This window comes from Clarias gariepinus, chromosome 21 (assembly GCF_024256425.1).
Source record: "Clarias gariepinus isolate MV-2021 ecotype Netherlands chromosome 21, CGAR_prim_01v2, whole genome shotgun sequence".
Lineage (NCBI taxonomy): Eukaryota > Metazoa > Chordata > Actinopteri > Siluriformes > Clariidae > Clarias > Clarias gariepinus.
The window spans coordinates 21,196,798-21,216,891 of NC_071120.1; the positions used below are offsets into that span (position 1 = coordinate 21,196,798).

The 20,094-nt window shown below is 39.2% G+C and overlaps 1 protein-coding gene across 1 annotated transcript in view; it reads right to left on the reverse strand.

Moving 5' to 3' along the window:
* The window catches only part of parp8 (poly (ADP-ribose) polymerase family, member 8), a 55,601-nt gene extending 49,767 nt beyond the window's left edge, over positions 1 to 5,834 (reverse strand). The window contains exons 1-2 of the mRNA XM_053480919.1: positions 5,157 to 5,834; positions 4,637 to 4,691 (exon numbers count right to left, since the gene is read on the reverse strand). Of these exons, the coding sequence (XP_053336894.1) occupies positions 4,637 to 4,691; positions 5,157 to 5,241 (140 nt within the window). The 5' untranslated portion in view covers positions 5,242 to 5,834. The remainder of the gene's footprint in view (positions 1 to 4,636; positions 4,692 to 5,156) is intronic.
* Between the last annotated feature and the right edge of the window lie 14,260 nt (positions 5,835 to 20,094).

Below are 20,094 nucleotides of genomic sequence, written 5' to 3' on the forward strand. Positions count from 1 at the left end.
TCACACTACAGATAAGATCTTACATCTCTACACAAGGGTGTATGAAAACCACAAAGTGAAACAAAGTTGATGAGCTGTTATCGCTAGTGTACCGGTTACAATATATTAACCATATGAATGCTATACACTTATAAAGAGCTTTCTTATAGGAAGAAGTCATCTTTGCCAATGGAAAATGGTAAATGTGTACCGGGTTTTGTATGTATACATGCAAGTGTGTACTGTATGAGCTATGCAACAAAACCTTGTGTGAGGGCCCAGAGCTCAGCTGCTCAGTTATCGTAGTGGCAGCTGATTCCAACCTGTCTGCCAATTTTCATGACTCTTTGAGCATGTTAAGATCCCCAAAAAGCCCCGGATGTTGGAGAATAAAATGATAAGGGCCCTCACACACTATGACAACATAGAGCTGATTTCATAGTTCTTGGGCCCTCATTAGTAATTGGTTGTAGAGAACATTATTGATCAGTGATTGATCATTCAGAGCAATGGTTGTCCGTGATTTGTCACTGAGAGCAATACTAATTAATGCTTGGTTGCTGAGAGCGATTTTAAACATTCATTAGACATTTAGAGCAATGTTAAACAGTGATTGGTCATTCAGAGCAATTGTCATCAATGATTGATCATCCAGGTGCAATGGTGATCAGTCATTGGTCATTCAGGGCAAAGGTAATTAGTAGAAATAAAATCAGGATATTAATAAAAACATGTTACTTACAGAATCGCAATACAAATAGAATTTGCATAATCCGTGATAATATTGTATCTGGTGGTCCCTGGTGATTCCCGTTCCTAGTAATTAGTACCAGGTGACTTGTCATAGAAAGCAATCTCGAATAGTAATTGCTCATTCAGAGCAATGGTGATTAGTAAATGGTTGTTGAGAGCAATGGTGTTCAACCAACACTGAGCTGGAGAGCTATATCTAGTGCAGGATGATCACTATAACCTGCTCAACGAGTTGTTAAGTACATCATGGCAATACAGTAATAAAGAGGTCTGAAAGGTCATCATACTGTATCTAACAACAAACACAAGTTGAACACACTGCTGCTCACCCTGTTCTTATCCAAATGTTTAATAGTTACATAGTTTTGGTCTGTTAAGTTTGCACGCACAACACTACTGCAAAAGCTCGCTCAAAAGGCAACAAATGCAGATGATCAGAGTATCAAAGGTTTCACAGTCCAGCAAAAGTAAAAAGGAAATCAAGTGTGCTAGATATCATAAAGGAGGTGAGATGTTTATAGGTGTCCAAGCAGAATAAGGGTTATTAAGGCAGATATAAATGAGTATATGCGGTAACCCGCTCAGGGCTCTGACTACCGAATCTCTGACTACCGAAATCAGAATCGACCGATATTAATGAATACCAATCACAAGGGTGTGGGGTTTTTGGGAACTTTCCAAACTTTCCACAGTGCTCTGTTCATTGTGTAGTATTATTTATTTATTTACTATTTATAGCTGAAAAAGATATCTATTCTAAAAAGCACTGCACAAATATAATTAAGATCTGAAAAAGTTTCATAAACGTAAAAGTTTTATTTATTGGAAAGCAACATATTCATTTCTCTTATTATTTTATTTAAATTATAAAGAAACTAAAACCAGTAGAATAGCCTCTGCTTAACTGAAAACATTGAAAATCTTCCCTTCCTTAATGCGCATCAAACGCCGAAACGCTTATCGAAAAGTGACTGTCCTGCTGTACTCACTCATTGTAACATGCAGCACATGGAACAAAGCTGCATCAGTGAATAACAACTTCGAAACTCTGCAGCGAACATTGCAAAATAAACACAGACATCAGTCACTTTGTATTTGGCAAGCCAATCATGGCTACTCATTAGTAAGCAACGAGAGCAGACATTTCTTTATAAATATCAGAATTTCTCCATTTTGAAGAGACAGTCTGTTCCTCTTATCACACACAATGTGTGCAGCCGTGCTGAATAGTCGCTCACTGTCAGCCCGCAGGCATGGAGCGGTGAGGTAAACCCCGGCCAGAGCTGGGAACCGAACTTTTTTCTCTCTTCATTATTATTTTTGTGATAATGGTTTAAGTCTTTGTACTCTCTGCAGAGTAAGGCTCAAGCTTTTTTTTTTTTGAGGGCTTCTGCTATAGGTGAGTGAGGGAGGGTGACCTTACAAGAGTTGGCTGCTGCCTCCGTGGATAACTTTTCACACTCAAATTATTTATGGTGCGTTGTTCTCAACTTTTAAAACCCAGAGCATTTTAGACATTTTTTGTTTAGTTGTTTTTTTTTTTGTTTGTTTTTTTTTAAGAAAGCTTTAGGATCGTGTACAACATGGGCAATACTGAATTTTTGATCATTTTTACCAACTATACAAACATGGCTGGGTCGAAAAAAAAAAAATTGGCCACGTGTTTTTAATTATTTAAAATATGTTTCACGTATTTATTATTATTAATAATAATAATAATATGCTGATTTTGAGAGTGATTTCATATTCAGGTAATAATAAAAAATTTACATGTTATAAAAGTAATGATAACTTTCGTTCTCTGACATAAAGGCAAAGTCCGATGTCTCAAGCCGCCGCCCCAATTAATACACACTGTCAAAGCTTCCATATAAGCACACATATTGCTTATTTAATCTTAATTAACCTATGCTGTGTTGCCTACGCAGATCTGTGCGGCTTGAGTTTTAGGTTAATCGGCGAATAAGGTTTGTTGTGTTAAAGGTTTTATCAGATGTACACCTACAAAAAAGCCTTTGCATATTGCAAACTTGACGCCTTACAGACTTTGTAATTTTCCTAGACTGGTGACGGTATGTTGATATGGCTGTCAACTCATGTACTTTGCTTCATCACAACAGTATTGATTTATGTAATCGGCCAGTGGAGAGACAACCGATCTGTAAAAATTATGTGATTATCATCCGATTTTTAATCACCAAACCATGAGTGAGTACAAAAGTTTGCACACACCAACATAATAAAGAAGTACAGATGTTGAATGAGATGTTATAAGGGGTCCATGCTATATGAAGTTTCATTACAAGCTAGGTACAGGTAAACCTTTAAATGTCATGAGCAGACAGTATATACAGTACTTAAAGGGGCCCAAAAAATTTACACACATTTGAACAGTTGTTATCTACAGTATGGCCTTTTTTAAAACTCAAACTGAATTATGGCAGCGATGTGTAGTATTATGTTTCCTTTAAAAATGCCAGTAGTCCCGCTATCATGTGACAACTATCAGAAAAGAGGCATATACTCATGTTCATGCTAAAGTTTGTATACATTTTTGGGCCTCTCTGTATATATAGAGATATCTGAGAATACAGAAATTCTCTGGTAAATGCCTTTAAATAGCATTTATATCCTCTTTGTTGAAATATTCAGTCTAGCTTCTACAGTTTGCTCGGCCAATATTTTCGAAGTCCCCAATCTGTTGTACAATGCCTTCTTCAAATATGAGCCAGAGACTGAAAAGGTCATGAACAAAATAACATTTTTTTTTTCTCACTGACTATTTCTGCTGACTAAGATTTTAGATTTTTTTTTTCCAAAGAGTAAGTGTTGCTACAACCACAGCTTCAGGGTACATGTTTCGATCCTAGGGTTGAATTACTGGAAAATATATTGTTGTGTCCATGAGGGTTTCCTTTTCAGTTCTCTCTGCCTATTGTTTCCAGGTACATTTTAGTCGCTCACTCACTCGCTGGAGTCCCTGGAAGCTATCCCAAGAGACTTAGGGTACAGAGCGGGGTGCACCCTGGACAGAGTGCCAACCCATCGCGCACACTCTCATAGGCTCAATTACATACTACGGGCAATTACGTTGTCTATACCGCTTAATCCTGTATACAAGGTAGCAGGAAACTTAGTACCGAGGCGGAGTATAAATTGGGAACGGCAATTAGCCTAATCTACATGTCTTTGAACTGGGGGAGGAAACCGGAGAAACCCGAGGGAAACCCACCAAGCACGTGCAAACTTCATGCATACAGAGAAGGGAATCGAACGTGGCCAGGAATCGAACCCTGGTGCATGCCAACAGTGCTAACCACTAATCCACCTTCATGGTCAATTTGAAAACGCCACTTACACATGTTTTTTTACCGGGAAAAACATTCCACCAAGCACTGGGGAAACATGCAAACACCATACGCACACACACAGACACCAGGACAGAAATCGAACCCACACCCTGGAGGTGCAAGGTATCACAGTGGCTAATCACTAAGCCACTGTGCCGCCTAGTAGGTGAACTGGCCCTTTGATGAGAATGGTTGTTTGAATGGGAGTATGTGCGTGCGGTGGGCATGTGTGTGCGTGTGTGTGTGTGTGTGCACAGCATTGAGAGACAGACTGGCATCCCAGCTAGGGTGTATTCCTGCTTCATGCACAATGTGGAATCAACCAGACTGCATGACAAATCATCACTCAGGGGAAAAAAGACAGAAAGGTTCATATGTAGATATCTGATTAAAAATATTGGCACTCTGTGTGTGTGTATATATATATATATATATATATATATATATATAAAACCTGAAGGAGGTGAAGAAGCTGCCAGACATCCTGCATGGCAACATTTCAGTGTCATGATCACAGTATCACACAGAACTAAGACTCCTGTAATTGCATTTACCTTTTCGATCCCTTCAAGTAGGTAAACGTGAAGGTCGCGTCAGTGAATCGAAAATCTGCAACACAAACAAGAGGGGAAAGAAAAGGGAAGGTGTAACGCAACACAGTAGCATGTATGAACCCTATCCTGTGGAGGGAGGCATTCTACACGCGCGCAGACTGGAAAGGAAGGTCCCTCTCAACAAGTGTAGTCTCCATGGCAACATCGCGAGGGGTTTCCGCTGTCATCGGATATTGAGGAAGCGAGCGCCTAATTAATATTTACACAGCGTACTCATGCTTGTTTACACTCTCTACGAAAGCATTTCATATCCTCTTCTCCACAGACGAGCACAGTGAAAGTGTCATGGATCGTTTAAACATAATATATATATATATATATATATATATATATATATATATATATATATATATATATATATGCGCTGCACTGATATACAATAAACAGCATTGCTATACCGTTTGTATGGAGCTAGTATGGACAGCCAAAAGCTCCTAACGCTAGAAAGAAAGAAACTCACCCGAGAAAGGGCAGTCTTTATCCGCCTGGCACCTCTGTATTACGATGTCGACGTCTTTTTGAATCCTCTCTTGCCTTGAACACATCCCCTTCAAACTCCAAAACCCTCAAACAGAACGGCCTTGCTAAGAATTTCTGTAAATACTCTTATAAACACTGATGTTTTGGTATTTTTTCTTCTTCTTCTTCTTCTTTTTTTTTCTCAGTCGTGTAGACAGTCCCAGTGCTGCTGCTGCTGCTGCTGACCCAGGTGTCACTCCGGCGACTCACGATATCTCATGTCGTCTCAGCAAAACGTCTAATACAAAAGAACATAAATAAATGTTGTTGTTGTTGTTGTTGTTGTTGTTTTGGAAAAAGAAAATAAATAAAATATTAACATAAAACAAAAAAACTAAACAAAATAAAAATATAAAACAATCCCGCAGCCCGCTCCGCTCGGTAGCCAGAGGAGGCTCCGTCTGTCTCGCAGCTGAGAACAGGAGAAATGTCAGTTGGACGGCGGAAGCATCGCTGCTCATCACTGCGCGAGCCTCAACAATGGCGATTCGCAGCGAGCGCGAGCCCTTAAAGTGAAACTACCGCAGAATACAGAAGCAGACGCGATACCAACCGAAATCAGCGATCCAGAGTCACCAAATCGCTCTCTCTCTTTCTCTCTCTCTCCCTCTCTCGTGTTCGTGTGTGTGTGTGTTTCTGTCTGTCTCTCTCTATCCGATCTCCGATCCACCTGGAATCAAATCCAGCCTGCTGTACTCGTGATGAATTCATACCCGTTGTGACGTAACAAAGGGAGGAGTTAATGCAACAAAATAATTAAATAAATACAATAAAACTAGAGAATAACATTTCCTAAAGAAAATGTGAGCGGTCCTTGCCATGTCATCGATAAGGCCGACGTCACAGCTGATGTTGGTCTCCATGTTAAGTCTAAGGGACTTTTTGGCTCGCTTCAAGCACCACTAATAAAACGGTTGATCTTACGATAAGAGTGGACAAGACATGACGTCACAGCTCATACATGTTTTACATTTGCAGAGGAACACCATGTATATATAAACTGCAGCCATTTGCTAAAAGTTCTTTTTTTTTCCTCATTAATGTACACACAGCACCCCATATTAACAGAAAAGCACAGAATTGTTGACATTTTATCTTATTTCTCACCATCTTGGAATCCTTCAGGTGTTTTTTAATGTGTCTTGCATGAAGAGAGGCTTCCATCGGGCGTTGACTTTTAGAACGTTAACCATCACTGCAGCCCTCCACCTCTTTATATATACAATATATTGCCAAAAGTATTTGCTCACCTGCATAGGGAGTTACATCTAATTCTTAATCCATAGGATTTAATATGATGGTGGCAGACATCTGGCAGCTATAACAGCTTCAACTCCTTTGGAAAGGCTTTCTACAAGGGTGTGTTTATGGGAATTTTTATCCATTTCTCTAGAAATGCATTTGTGTGTTGAGACAAAGATGTTGGACGGGAAGACCTGACTCACAGTCTCCACTTTTAATTCCAAAAGGGGTGAGGTCAAGACTCTGTGCAGGCCAGTCAAGTTCGTCCACACTAAACTCGCTCATCAATGTCTTTATGGACACTATAGAGGAATTTGGAAATGCCAATTAACCCAATCTGCATGTCTTTGGACTGTGTGAGAAAACCAGAGAACCCAGCGGAAACCCACCAAGCTTAGGAAGAAAATGCAAACTCCATGCAGACAGACCCCAAGGCGGGAATCAAACCCAGCCCCTGGAGGTACTGACCACTATGCTACTGTGCCACCTCGTTAGACATATAATACAGAAAATGTGTTTGCCAAAGAAGCTTCTTCTGAAGGTTATGCAACATGGAAGTGAACAATCTTGCTTCCCTAAAAATTTCAAGTTGCTAACTTCAACTGTTTTACAGAGATGATTTTATACATGCCCAAAAGTGGCCATTTTTCAGCATTACACTGTCTCGCTTCAAAAAAGAATAATCTAAAATTGCAAATTATTACTATTTTGATTGTATTAATCCTAAAATTAGTGTAAGCATATAGAAGCATATGACCCTTTAATTGTTGCTTAAATTGGTTTTTGGTAAAAGCTTAAGAAGCAGAAAATCTGTAGTGTCCATAACCATGTCAAATTCATACGACAATATTTTAACAGTTTAGTATTTTAGAATAAATTTTTTTTTTAGGTTTATGTCTTTTCATCTGAAATCCAAATTGACCAAAGTTCATCTGAATGACAATTAATATCATTGAAATATTTGAATTCGAAAAAGTTACAGACTTTTACAAAAAAGGGCATTATTTATATTCAGCAAAACAAAAAGAAAGCATGCATAGGGAGATAGTAAGTATTAAGCATTATCAAAAATGGTGTTAATATGATCCTATCTGAAAAATTCACGTAAAAGTAGGTGAGACACGTTTTAGCACCAATACCATGTTTTGGATGATAGTGTTCGTCCCCACAGAAATCTGCTTAGTTTTTATAGACCTACAATAACTGCATACATGTATCCTGAATAGAGATCTAAATTCTAGGACAAACATGAAATTCAGACCTCGGCTCAAAGAAAATTTTCTATCAATTTTTCCTAATGTACTTCTATCAGAAGCAAAAATGTGTAGTTAAAGTCTGTGCTTCTTTCAAACTATCACCTACCTATAGCTTTGAATAGCTTTTAATTAAGTGCTGTTGTATGATCAGTACTATGAAATTGTGGCTAAATTTGATTCCAGAGCTAAAGTGGATCGATCCGATGGAGAAAGAGAGATGACTATCGCTGATATCGGTTCTACTTATCCTGTATCACAGAGGGCCTTGCGGGGGTGCACCCCGGACAGGGTGCAAATCCATTGCAGGGCACACATACACACACTCACACCTCAAACCACAGACTCTGGAGGTGTGAGGTGAGAGTGTACTGAATAAAAATTGAACAAGGTTCGGTGGTCTAGTGTACAATAAAACACGCAAACAATTAAAAACCCATGCAGATCCTGACGTCTGCATGTTACCATTACCTGAGAATGGGGTGTGCAGTCAACTCGCTGCTGCTCCTCAATCTGCTCCAATTTTTTTTCCGCAGCCCTTACAGCAGCCTGTCGTATGTGCCGTCTGATCCGGGGTTTCATTCACTTGTCGTATGCGCTGTATGACAGCTGAAGACGCCTTTTGGGTTCAGTAGCTATGAGGTCACACCTGACACACTTGATCATGCTGCATACTCTTACTGTTGGGTGAGGAACTCTTGTGACATTCTCACATTATGCCATAAAAATTTATGATGACACAGAATTACTGTTTTTTATTTGTACTGTATTTTTTGCATGGTTCATTTAACAGTCGACTATTTGCGCGCAACTTAGCCAGCGTTTGGGTCCGTTCAGTTAGTAGGTAAGCACCTGAAAGGCCTCTGTGAGGTATATCATGAAAGTGAGACTGTTGAGCATGTACTACACTCATGCAGGAAATACTGTATATGCAGGACAGGCTAAATATGATAAACTCCCAAGAACTAGGGAGAGTCAAAGGCAATGTTGGAAGTCTTTCAGAAGTCACTGATCAGAGAAGGAAGCATTTTTTGTTTTTTTGAAGACTGGACTGGAAAGTCCGCTTTAAAAGACCAGGAAGTTGAGGGAAGTGATGGTGATGTACTGTGATTTATAGCACTCAAAACATTGTAAACAACAAGGAAGAAGAAGAAGCTACTACTTATAAGTTGAGTGAATGGCTGTGGTTGACCAGACCATGCTTCAATCCAGAGTGTCCCAGGGGGATGATATTATTTTTATAGAAGATAAAGATGTGATACGAAATGGTTGATTAGTGGTTAGAATGGTCGGCTTGCACCTCCCAGCTGGTGGATGGTTTCGATTCTGAATCTAACATCCAGTTTGTGGCCCTGGCCTTTCTGGTTCTTCCCATGCTTGCTGGGTTTCCCCCCATAGTCCAACCACATGCATTGTCGATCAACTGGTGTTTCCAATTTGCCCGCAGTGTATTATGGTGTGTACAGTAAGTTGCCAGGCAACTAAAATTTAGCGATGATGGCTTGAATGGATGGATGGATGGATGGATGGATGGATGAATAGATCTGATACAGAATCACATTCGTCCAATGTATTAAGCCAATACTTACAAACCAAATTGAGTAGAATGGAAGCCTTTATTTATCTATTAGAGTGCAACACAACCAGTTTTCGTCACCCACCTCTGTCCTTAGCCGTGAGCCACTTTTATTCCCAAGTGTATCCAAGGTTTTGTAATTCTGATGTGCTGCAGGGACGCCCTGGTTTCCTTTTTTCTAATGTTGTCTAAGGCTGTTTCAGGGACATGGTTTTGTGTCCTTCTCATTGCATGTCCTTAAACAATTTAGTCGTATCCAATTCCCACCCATCACTAGGGGGCCAGTCAGTCAGGGAGGGCCAAAGACTATCACTTGTTGCCTCCGAACCATGTGACGCTAGCCAACCGCATCTTTTCGAACTACTCACTCATGCACTATTGGGAGCGGCGTAACACACGCAGAGGACAGCGCTATCCTCTCCTTCCACTTGTGTGTGCTCACGGACGCTCATGATTGGCTGTGGAGCCATGACTGATGTGAAAGCGCTAAGTGCCTCCCATCCCACCCCACTGAAAGAGCTCGGCCAATCAGCTCATTTTAGGCACCCGAGTGCATGAGGCTACAGCATCACCCGGGAAGCAAACTTGATCTCCGCATGATAGGGCGAGCACTTTTATCTGAAACATCTTTATTTGATTTTGATTATTTTGTTACTGTTGTTTTCTGGTAATTTCAACCAACATGTTCTGCATATTCCCTAGGCAGGTGTTATGAAATTCCTCTGCCTTCTGTATATTGATATTATTATAGTATATAATAGTACTATAATACTATATAATAATAGTATTATAGTAATAGTAATCACTACTGTCAAATCGTGTGAAACTGAAAGTAAATCTTGCAACAGCAAATCTGCAGAAAAGCAGTGGCTACTCAACCAGTGCCCCACAATATACTGTATACTGTATATCAGTCATTCAACTAATGATCAAGTCCTCATTCTCAGCTCTATACATTTAAAATTCCAATAAAATACCATGTGATTCGACAGATACTATGTTAATATTTTATTAATTAGTTCACCTTTTTATACATTGTGCAACCACATGGCAGCGTGCTCACTGCCTAATTTAGATTTACAGAGTCATTACTTCACCTAGAGGTAAAAAATGTACTGTAACATTTAATAATGGGGCTCATTGAGGTGAGATTCATGCTGCCCCATGCTTGAGCTGTGAACTTTTTCTTTTGTGGTGCAGCAACAGCCAGGGCAGACATAGACAAAGTGTAAGTGCAGACAGTGTGTGTGAAGTATTATGGGGATATTGCGTCGACTTTCCAGCTGTGCTGTTATTTTCCAGCTTCCAGATTTTCTTCAAAATAATTTCTCTATGATGTAGCATCAGTAGTGGTAATTCAGAACCCTTTTTTTTTTTTTTTTTACAACCAGCTGGTAAAAACGTCTATGACCTCGTGTTTTGGCAGCATGATGTTTATTTACAGTAGCATTTTTCGAAGGAGTCTCCAGTGACAAATGTGAAACTCTAACTTTTTCTAGTTCATTTTTCGTTTTCTCTTATTAATTTTAAGAGATTTATTGTAAGATTTATTGGAAATCTGAATGAGGTATCAGGCCGCCTTAAACCACAGACCCAAAGTACAGTATGCCCATACTGTATCTTCCAGTTGAAAACACAGAACAGTAAGGCAAAGTTTGATGCTTTAGTTCTGGCTTATTGACAGGCTGTATTTTGGAGTTATTCCAAGAAGACATGCCAGCTGTGCTCCAATACAGCTTCAGTCAGCAGTTGGACATGACCCATCCTCCAAAGCTGCGCAAGAGTTAATCCTAAGCACAGACGTTCCATGAATGAAAGCGACCCCTAATTTAAAAAAAACAGTCGATTTCCTTTCCTTTTATCTTTAACCCTCTATTTCTATGAGTTGCTGATGATGAATCACATGAATTGTTTAGCACATGGCACTCTCATCATCTCCATCGAGACAGCATTCAGCGTTCAGCGATTATTAGAACGCACCACGGCACGAGGCGCTGCTTTATTTCCGAGGCCACAGCTGAGAGCCAGCGGTGCCCTGTTCTGAAAGACGCGCATAGGGTAAAATCTGTCGACACAGTTCTCTAGGAAACGCTGGTTGTAAAAACATGCTGAGGTAAGTATGGGCATGCAGTGAGGGGCACTGTAAGTGTAGCTGACTGAGAGAGTGAAATTCTCGCACCATTGAGTTGACTGCTTGCTGAAGTCGGCTCATTAATTCCAATTTCACAGAGAAGCAGATAGTTGGTAAGTGTGCCATCGAGGCACCCGCGTGCACTCTGATACACTTTATCATCTGCTCTCCATGCTACGTAAAGTCGGCTTAAATGTCGGGAGACTGGAGACATTTTCATCAACATAATCGTAGTATTGTACTCAAAATCTTTCTTTTTTCAATCTCTTTCCCTCCAAGAGCCACCGGTTTATAGCTATAATATAATACATGTACATGAGTTTATTAACACTGACCTGGCACATTAGCTTTTTTCATTTAAAAGAAATTTTAAAACTTGTACAGTTCACTTTTAGGAGACAAAAGGACAAATCCCACGTCCTACTGTATATGGTTCCTCATTGAAAGGTCACGTCTGTTGCCTTTGACCTTAGCACTAGACTGTAACTTCTCACCACAACAGTAGGACGTCACAGGTCAATGCAGCCATCCATTCTTGGCGTGAATAAAGTGATAAATGGGATAAATAGGATTCCTTTTGCAGGTTTTCTCCTAATTCTACTATAGAAGCAAAGGTTTTCCTTAAGAGACCAAAAACCATTAACTATCTAAAGAAATTTCACTAAAGGTTTACTCCATCCATCCAGGAACCTCTGTAGTGCAGCTAGGAACCATGGAGGCCAATAGTGATCATTGTACCAAATGTACAACCTTGGTAGTGTAGGTCCTCTGGTTAACATTCAAACACTATTTTAGGCCAATTAGCCTAATTTGCATGTGCTTGGACTGTGGGAGTACCTTGAGGAAACCCACCAAGCACAAGAAGAACATGCAAGCTCCATGCACACAGACCCCGAAGCAGGAATCGAACCCAGACCCTGGAAGTACAACGAGACAGTGCTAACCACCAAGCCATTATGTCGCCCAGAAGTATACAGTATATCCACAAAACACAAAACACTGATAACAATTATAGATCTCATTCCATCCAAGGTTTCTTCAGGTGCTTTCTCTTTCGTACCCCCACAACAGACGTTTTTCTATTTATTAATTAAGTCGCTTTAAAAACATAGAACTTTTGACGATCCGAAGTGCCCTAAAGGAATCATTTTTCCTTATGAGTGTAGCACTTAGAACACAAGACACTCCGACTCGAGCAGCATGTGAATCCTGGGAGATGTCAGATGTTTTATTTATAGGGCCTAGGGAAAAGGTGAAGCGAGGAAGTGCAGGTGCTGTGTGTGCATGAATTTCTCACAATGTTGGAGGCCTGTGTTCCTCAGGGGCGATCTGTATAACATGAACAGAGAGATGAGATTTTATGTGGCTCACAATGCATTAGTCTCCACTATTTTCATTTCATCCGCAGCATTTTTTTATACCTCTCTCAGTGAGCCGGCAGGTTGCGAGGCAAATGCTGATTAATTACTTATGCACTCTTGGAAGCAAATGATTCCTCAAGGGTTTTTTGGAAATGTGCAAGTGTGGAAATGTTGAAGTCACCTTTTCTAAAAGAGAGACCGCTGCTGAAGGTTCTCCAAGAGAGACAAACCACATGAAAAGCAGTTTCTATAAATCGTATGAAAACTCAACCCTAGTCTCAGCTTTGGAAGTTCTACTTACAATCCATGGAGCATCTTTTGTTCACCTGAAGATTCCTGAAGATTGCAATCCGATTGAATACTCTTGAACATTGTGAATGGATGAGCTGTTTGATGAAAGCCAGAGGTCAGGGGTGGCTCAATGCTTAAGGCATCGGTCTTTGGTTCAAATCCTACAACCACCTGTTGTGGTCCCTGTTGGGCCCTTGAGTCCTTAACACTCAACTTCTCAGATGAATAATGAGATCGAAATGTAAGTCACTCCGGATAAGGGTATCTGCCAAACGCCTTTTCTGTCCCACGATGGATTGGCACCTGTTCAGGGTGTACCCTGTCTCCTAGGATAGTCTACAGGGCCCTTGTGACCCTGTAGGTCCTACAGGTTGTGGGAACATTTTAAGCATTAGGGACTTAGACTTCAGACTTAATGGTTAAAGGGACCCATCCCATTGTACACTCATTTACACAAAACTCCACCCACAATATTAAGGAGTTTCAATCAGAGTGAGAATGCTAACTATGCTAACTAGAATTAGCAAGTCCTCTCATGACTTCACTTTTTAAGCACACTTGGACACTTACAACTCATGCTTTTAATAATTAATGTAAATATAAAGGTATCTTGGTGTATCTGTAAAATGACTAACAGGAGGACAATACAAATAAAAACAATCATTACAGACCACAAATCAGGGTAACAATCTTAGTTTTTCTAGGATAATGGTTTAAACAATTACTGTTATTATTTTAACATGTATATTTTTACATTATTAGTACATTGTAGGAAATAAAACTGTATTAACTCCTGGACCTTCAATGCAAAAGTCTACACTACAGAGTTTTCCTATCATGGAGGTAGAACCCTTTCTGAGGATTTTAAATTATAGTATACATAGGACCCCTGCGGGAAAGTCTAAACATTTTTTTCTAATTGATGTTTTTAAGATGTAACAAAAAATTCAAAGTGTAGTCAAGATTTAAAGATGTCTTATTTCGTTCCACTGAACGCTCCCCTAAAGGGTTCTTCATAACACAGTTTTTCGATATTATGTGCTATAGGTTTTGTTTGGGTTGTCGCTATTGGTGTTATTAATTTGTCCTCAGGGGCCCTTTGGATGTGATACAGTTTAACCCTTTAACAAACCTTTAAACTTATTAAGAAAAAAGCAACAGGGAAAAAAAATGCATTTTTTGTTTTCTTCAGGCATTCATATGTAACAACAATCAATATGCCCTTTCCAAATGGTTGCGATATCACTTAACGGTAGTAAATATTCAAAAACCAAGGGGAAGAAAAACATAAAATGGTGCATGGTTTTCGGGCACGAGATCTACTTTATTGCTTGTGGAAGCATTTATAAAGTGTACGAATTAAAGACTGAGTACTGCTTTTTTTAAGCACCTCAACCAAATGGTAGAGATGGCTCAATCAGGTCAAGTTTAATGCATTTTGTAATTTTTCCTTGAAAATGTGTTCTAATAAAAACCTTAAAGGGTTAAGACTGTTTATACATTTTTTTAATAGTTCATTGTGAAAGTATTCCTTTAAAAAAATTGGAATTTTTTTAAAGTTTTTAAAAAGAACCCTTTTAAATGTTGCAATAGTTTTTAACAAACATGGATATACAGTAGAACTCAAATGTTTGGACACACCTTTTAATTTAATGTTTTTTTGTTTAGTGATTTAATTACTACAGTACATTCTAGAACACACACATACTGGATTTTTTTTCAAAAACTATGAAATAACATATCTGGAATTAAGTCATTAATTAACAGCAACATCACCAACAACAGTCAGTTGTTACTTTAAGAGATGAATGTCAGCTGTTCTGAGTTTTTGCAAGAACAGTATTGTCAAGTGCATTTGCAAAAACCCATAATCAAACCAACTCTCGTGAAGACCATCCCAGGAAAGCGAGACCAAAACTTACCTCTGCTGCAGAGAAGCAGTTCATTTATCATCATTAACAAACAGCACCTCAGATTAGAGCCGTTATGGAGGTTTTACAGAGCATAAGAAGCAGATACATCTCAATATCAACTGTTCAAAGGAGATTATCGCACATTTTGGACGCCTTCATCATTGTTTTTACAGTACAATGTAGACATAAAAATCAGGAAACACCATGGAATTAAAAGGTGTGTCTAGACTTTTGATTGGTACTGTACTGTACATAAGCATATAGTAAGCAGTACTGTATTCTCTGTGTGCCTGTGTATGTAAACCCCTTCATTTTGTATGGGTGTGGTGCTTTGGGGGAAGGGAGGGGGACTTGTTTCTGCACCTTGACTCTTAAGGTCAAGATGCTCAGCAGTCGTTTTAATTATGCATTCAGCCAAGTGGAAATCGATGCGGGGTTTTCCAGGAGGTAGCCGGTGATTACATTAACAATTCATTGCTTAAGTGCGATGAAAAATATTTAGGAAAAATGCATCTAAGGCATTTGGAATATCCGTCATTAAGTCAGCGCAAAAAAAATAAAATCCATGCTTACACTTGGCTCGTGTTCATTTGTCTTAGACAAAGGAGAAGGGTGTGAAACTGTTCAAACCTGGGGTTTTCATACTTGGCAGGCTAGGCTGTAAGAGCACAAAGGACTAGACCTTGTGAGTAAGTCAAATTTACAGGAGTGCTGAATGATCAAATAGGATCTTTTAGAGGGGTTGGATTCATTTTTACAACAGGCACTTGTGCTGACTACAAAGGAAAAAACATTCAGATAAAAAGCCAGGACCATACTGTACTGTATATTTGTGAATTTCCACATAAGGAGCAAAAACTGGTACAAAGAAGAAAAAAAAAAGCAAATGTCTCGCTGCGTTCATGCTTAGTTCACTCCATTGTCCTGACTCATTTCTTTCTGTAAAAGATAATATGTTGTCCATCAGGAATCAGGCAGAGAGTAGATTTATTTAGCTGGCACAGGTAGGAAATGCGTGAGCTCATTCTTGCTTGTCATCTGTAGGATTAATTCATGAGTCTTACATCATGTTTTGCTCCTACCTGACTGTCGCTCTCTCTCACTGGACCCTGGCCATGAGACAATGTCAGTATCTAAGACACCCATGTCTACCAGTGGCTACTGTACCTACATATAGAAATACAGACTTAAACCATACTGTATTAAAACATACGGATAGTAACATGTATGTGGGGTTTTTTTTTCGCTGTCATATAGAAACCTGCTGCTATAATCACTGTGCATGTATCTGGTTTAAAAAAAAAAAATAGGTACTACAGTATCTTATAAGTTATTTAAGGATTATGTTTAAAATATAGTTGCATGCAACGATGAGCGGGCCCAAGCACTCTGCGCCATCGTCACCTGGGTGCAGCAAAAGAGACAGCAGGCAGACTGGGCACATGCATTTAAAGGGGACATACCAGTATCATTATGACATTATTTTAGAAAAAGAAGAATTTGATATTTTTAGACCTCCAGAAAGCCCAAGATGCTGGAAACAACCGTCACACTATGATGTCATTCAATACAATGTCACTCAATATGATGATGGCACATAATATAATGTCACACAGAAAGCTATTAACCACTTTTTCAGGCATAAGTTAAAGGCGTCTTTATGGCTGACCGCTTGGCTGAGATGGTATAAATCCTCTAAGAGGGGATCAAAATTAATTGGGTGCATTTTGCAAACGACCCAAAATATCTGCCGTCCTGTTGAGTTGAGCCCATGACATGCAGTGTGAAGGTTGTTTAGTTCAATGAGCTTTAAATGTCTACTGGCTTTCGTGTGCATAGGTGCAAGTGTGTAAGAGCTATGCAGCAAAATCTTTAGAAGAACAAGAGGGCCTTTACGTACACACTATGACGACATAGGGTGATGTCATACAGTAGTCCTTGGTCCCGTAAGTAAACAATAGTACATTATAGTTCCGGATATTGTTTATTATAATCTGATATTAAATATTCCCTGTATTAATATGTTTATTCTAACTTTCTTATCTTTTTTTCCCTTTTATTTATCTTGCTTTTTTTCATCACTGACTCAGAGGGCTTTTTTATGCAAAAAATAAATAAATAAATACATCAAATGAACGCACCCATATTGTTGGTCTGTGTACAAACGGCAAATAAAATCTCTTGAATATTGAATGCAAATTATTCCTCCGGTGATTTGCTGAAATTATTACAAGCATAGACATTTAGTTTCTTGTGTTATGACACACAGCATTTAATCTATATATAAATATTTAACTACAGTGTAGCTTTATGTGTCTTTTTTTTTTGCAACATCACACCCAAAAACACTTTGACTTGCCAGCCATAATAGAGAAAGACAAAGAAAAGAAAAAACCCCACCAGGATGCTCTGTAAGAGAGGTGCTCCATGCGTCATCGCTTATACAAATGTTAAATAATTAAATCCTGCTGAAATCATTATTTTTTCATAGCTGACACGAGAAAGTTAACTCTCAGTGGCAGAGCCGCTTTTGGACTTTATTGTGCGCTCTGTATGACTATATAGGCTAACACAGGCTTATTCGGGGCTGAATAAAACATGAGCTCACTAAGAATTAGCAGGGTTTTTTTTATGATTCGAGAGTGAACACGGTCCCGCTTGGACAGTAGAAGTTCTTTAAGAATGCACGCCAGCCACTCGATGAGCAGTGGTTACACCAACGAGCTGTCCATTTTAAACAGCCTGGCACATCTCCCTTTTGAGCAAGAGTCTTAAAAATTCCAGACCTGGTCCCGTTTTCTCAGAACACAATCATTCAGAGCTGGCTGCGCTATTCAAAGAAGGGCAGCAAAGTGAGAAATTAGATGTCGCCGCTCCGAGCTCCGAGGAGGGAAATACAGATAAAGCCATGTGCTTTTCATTACTTAGCTGTGGGGTCAGAACCTGCGAGTGTCGGGTGAGTGATGATTGCTCGTTTGAGATGGAGGTGAATTATGACCAAGTTGCAGAGACGCTGGCTGAAATTAAAGACGTAACCATCGATGCATCCTGGACGAGTCAGTGACCCTCCAGACAAGTGGACCTACATCATAGCAAAAAGGCCTTACAGGATAACAAGGCCACCTTTTATCAACCAATGGCTTTTCCCATTAATCGTGTGGCCGCACGGCTGTTTAGTCCCAGTCCTTTGACAGTACTTCTCGGTTTATTTTGTCCCGATGCAAGGTAATAATTGAACCCTTTGGTCCCCGGAAAGTAGCCCTACAAAGACGAAGATGTACTTCTGATGAAGAAGTAATAACAGCGATGCGTTCGTGGCTCACAGCTGAGCGTAAAAGAAAAAATATTCAACAAGGGAAGCGGATTATGTCGAAAAAATTATGTATTTTTCTTTCTTTTTTTCCAAGTTAATTAAAAAAAAAACATTTCTTCAGCCGGAGTGCGAATAATTTTTGACTAACCCTAACCCTCGTACATTTAGGTACCAAAATATGTTAAATAGATAAACATTTTCCTTAATTGTCTTAACCAGTTCAACCAACGGCATGGGACTCAACTGGACAACAGGACAATCAATCAATCACTTTATCCCACTTGAGTATAGACAGCACACCACGCCTCTTCTGGAACTGGATGTAATCTTTCTCATCTCAGAAAATGCATGTTGTTCTATATACGTCCACAAACCCAAGTATCGACTTGTTCTCAGAACGAGACAACCACTTACTTTCTTTTTCTTTGAATTTACTGCAGTCAGATACCGAGCGCATTCCATACTCATTACTAATCTCTAATGCGATACCACTCACACCGAAATAAAATGACTCTATCAAGTAAATTGGAACTTTAAGTCCATGAGAATGTTGCAGGATTTCCTTCTGCTCTTGTGCATTTGCTAACCGCTCAAAAATGTGTGACTTTGCTTGAGCAGAAACAGGAAACGTGTGATAACCGAAAACTTGTGACATTTTCTAGATGATCGCTTTTATTGACGAGGTGTCACTGCTATACCCTTAACCACAGAACCGTATGGGCAGTCCCTTTATACTCTTAAACTATTATATAATAGTATTTAATTAGACATGTAAATCATTAGAGTACATGGCAGACATCCAGTCAGGATATACAGTAGCAATAGGTATGTGTGTGTGTGTGATGTTGCTTACTTAATTATATATACACTCTGTATATATACATACATGTCATTAATTAATATCACATGAGAGGGAGTGCTGTTATACTGAATATCAGCACGGCTGTGAAGCGGTTGTAAGCACAAAGGTAAAGCTTTCATGTTAAACATATTACAGCTGTGCTGATATTCAGTACAAAAGCAGTAGGGTATTGCTTTTATACAACAGTTCCATAAACACTAGTTGTTTATCAACAGATTATTATTTGTTTGTTTATTTACTCCGTTGTTTTGCAACAACTCATACTGTATACCTCCGCGAATGGCTTAAGTTAAAGAAATATATATATATCATGAAGGTGGTGTACAGTCCTGAGAAAGTTAAGACAGTTGATCTTATATTTCCAAATAATTTTTCTGAGGTTCTGGGGTTGAATCCCCAATAACGTTAGATAGAAAGCTAGGGCGTATAATCCCTTGTTACACACACACAGTAGTGCCCTTGATCAGGGCTTAGAAAGGGATTTGATATTCAGCCTTGTGTTAGAGGCTAGTTAACTTCATAGCTCATGGTAGCCATGAACAGAACAACACGGACGGTTCAGAGGCAAATCAGAACAACTTCCAAGTGTTGTTTAGGATTATTATATAACGTTATAAAGGTGTGCTTTCTTGCTAAAATGCCTCTTTCCACTGACCTACTTGCAACCAAGTTAGTGTAATTAACGATTGTTAGAACATGACGTGACATGATACTAATAGTTAAACGTCCAGTGCTGTTACGCTCTATTATCACCACTCGTGGAATGCCTCTCCTTCGATAGGATAACTTTGAACGAACTGTTTTTATCCTTATTTTGTTAAATGTATTCTGTTATAACAGTATTATTATTATTATTATAACATCTGATTTCCCTAAAAACTGCATTTTCAAGCAATTTTACAGTATATGCAGAATACACAAAAAATAAACGAATCCA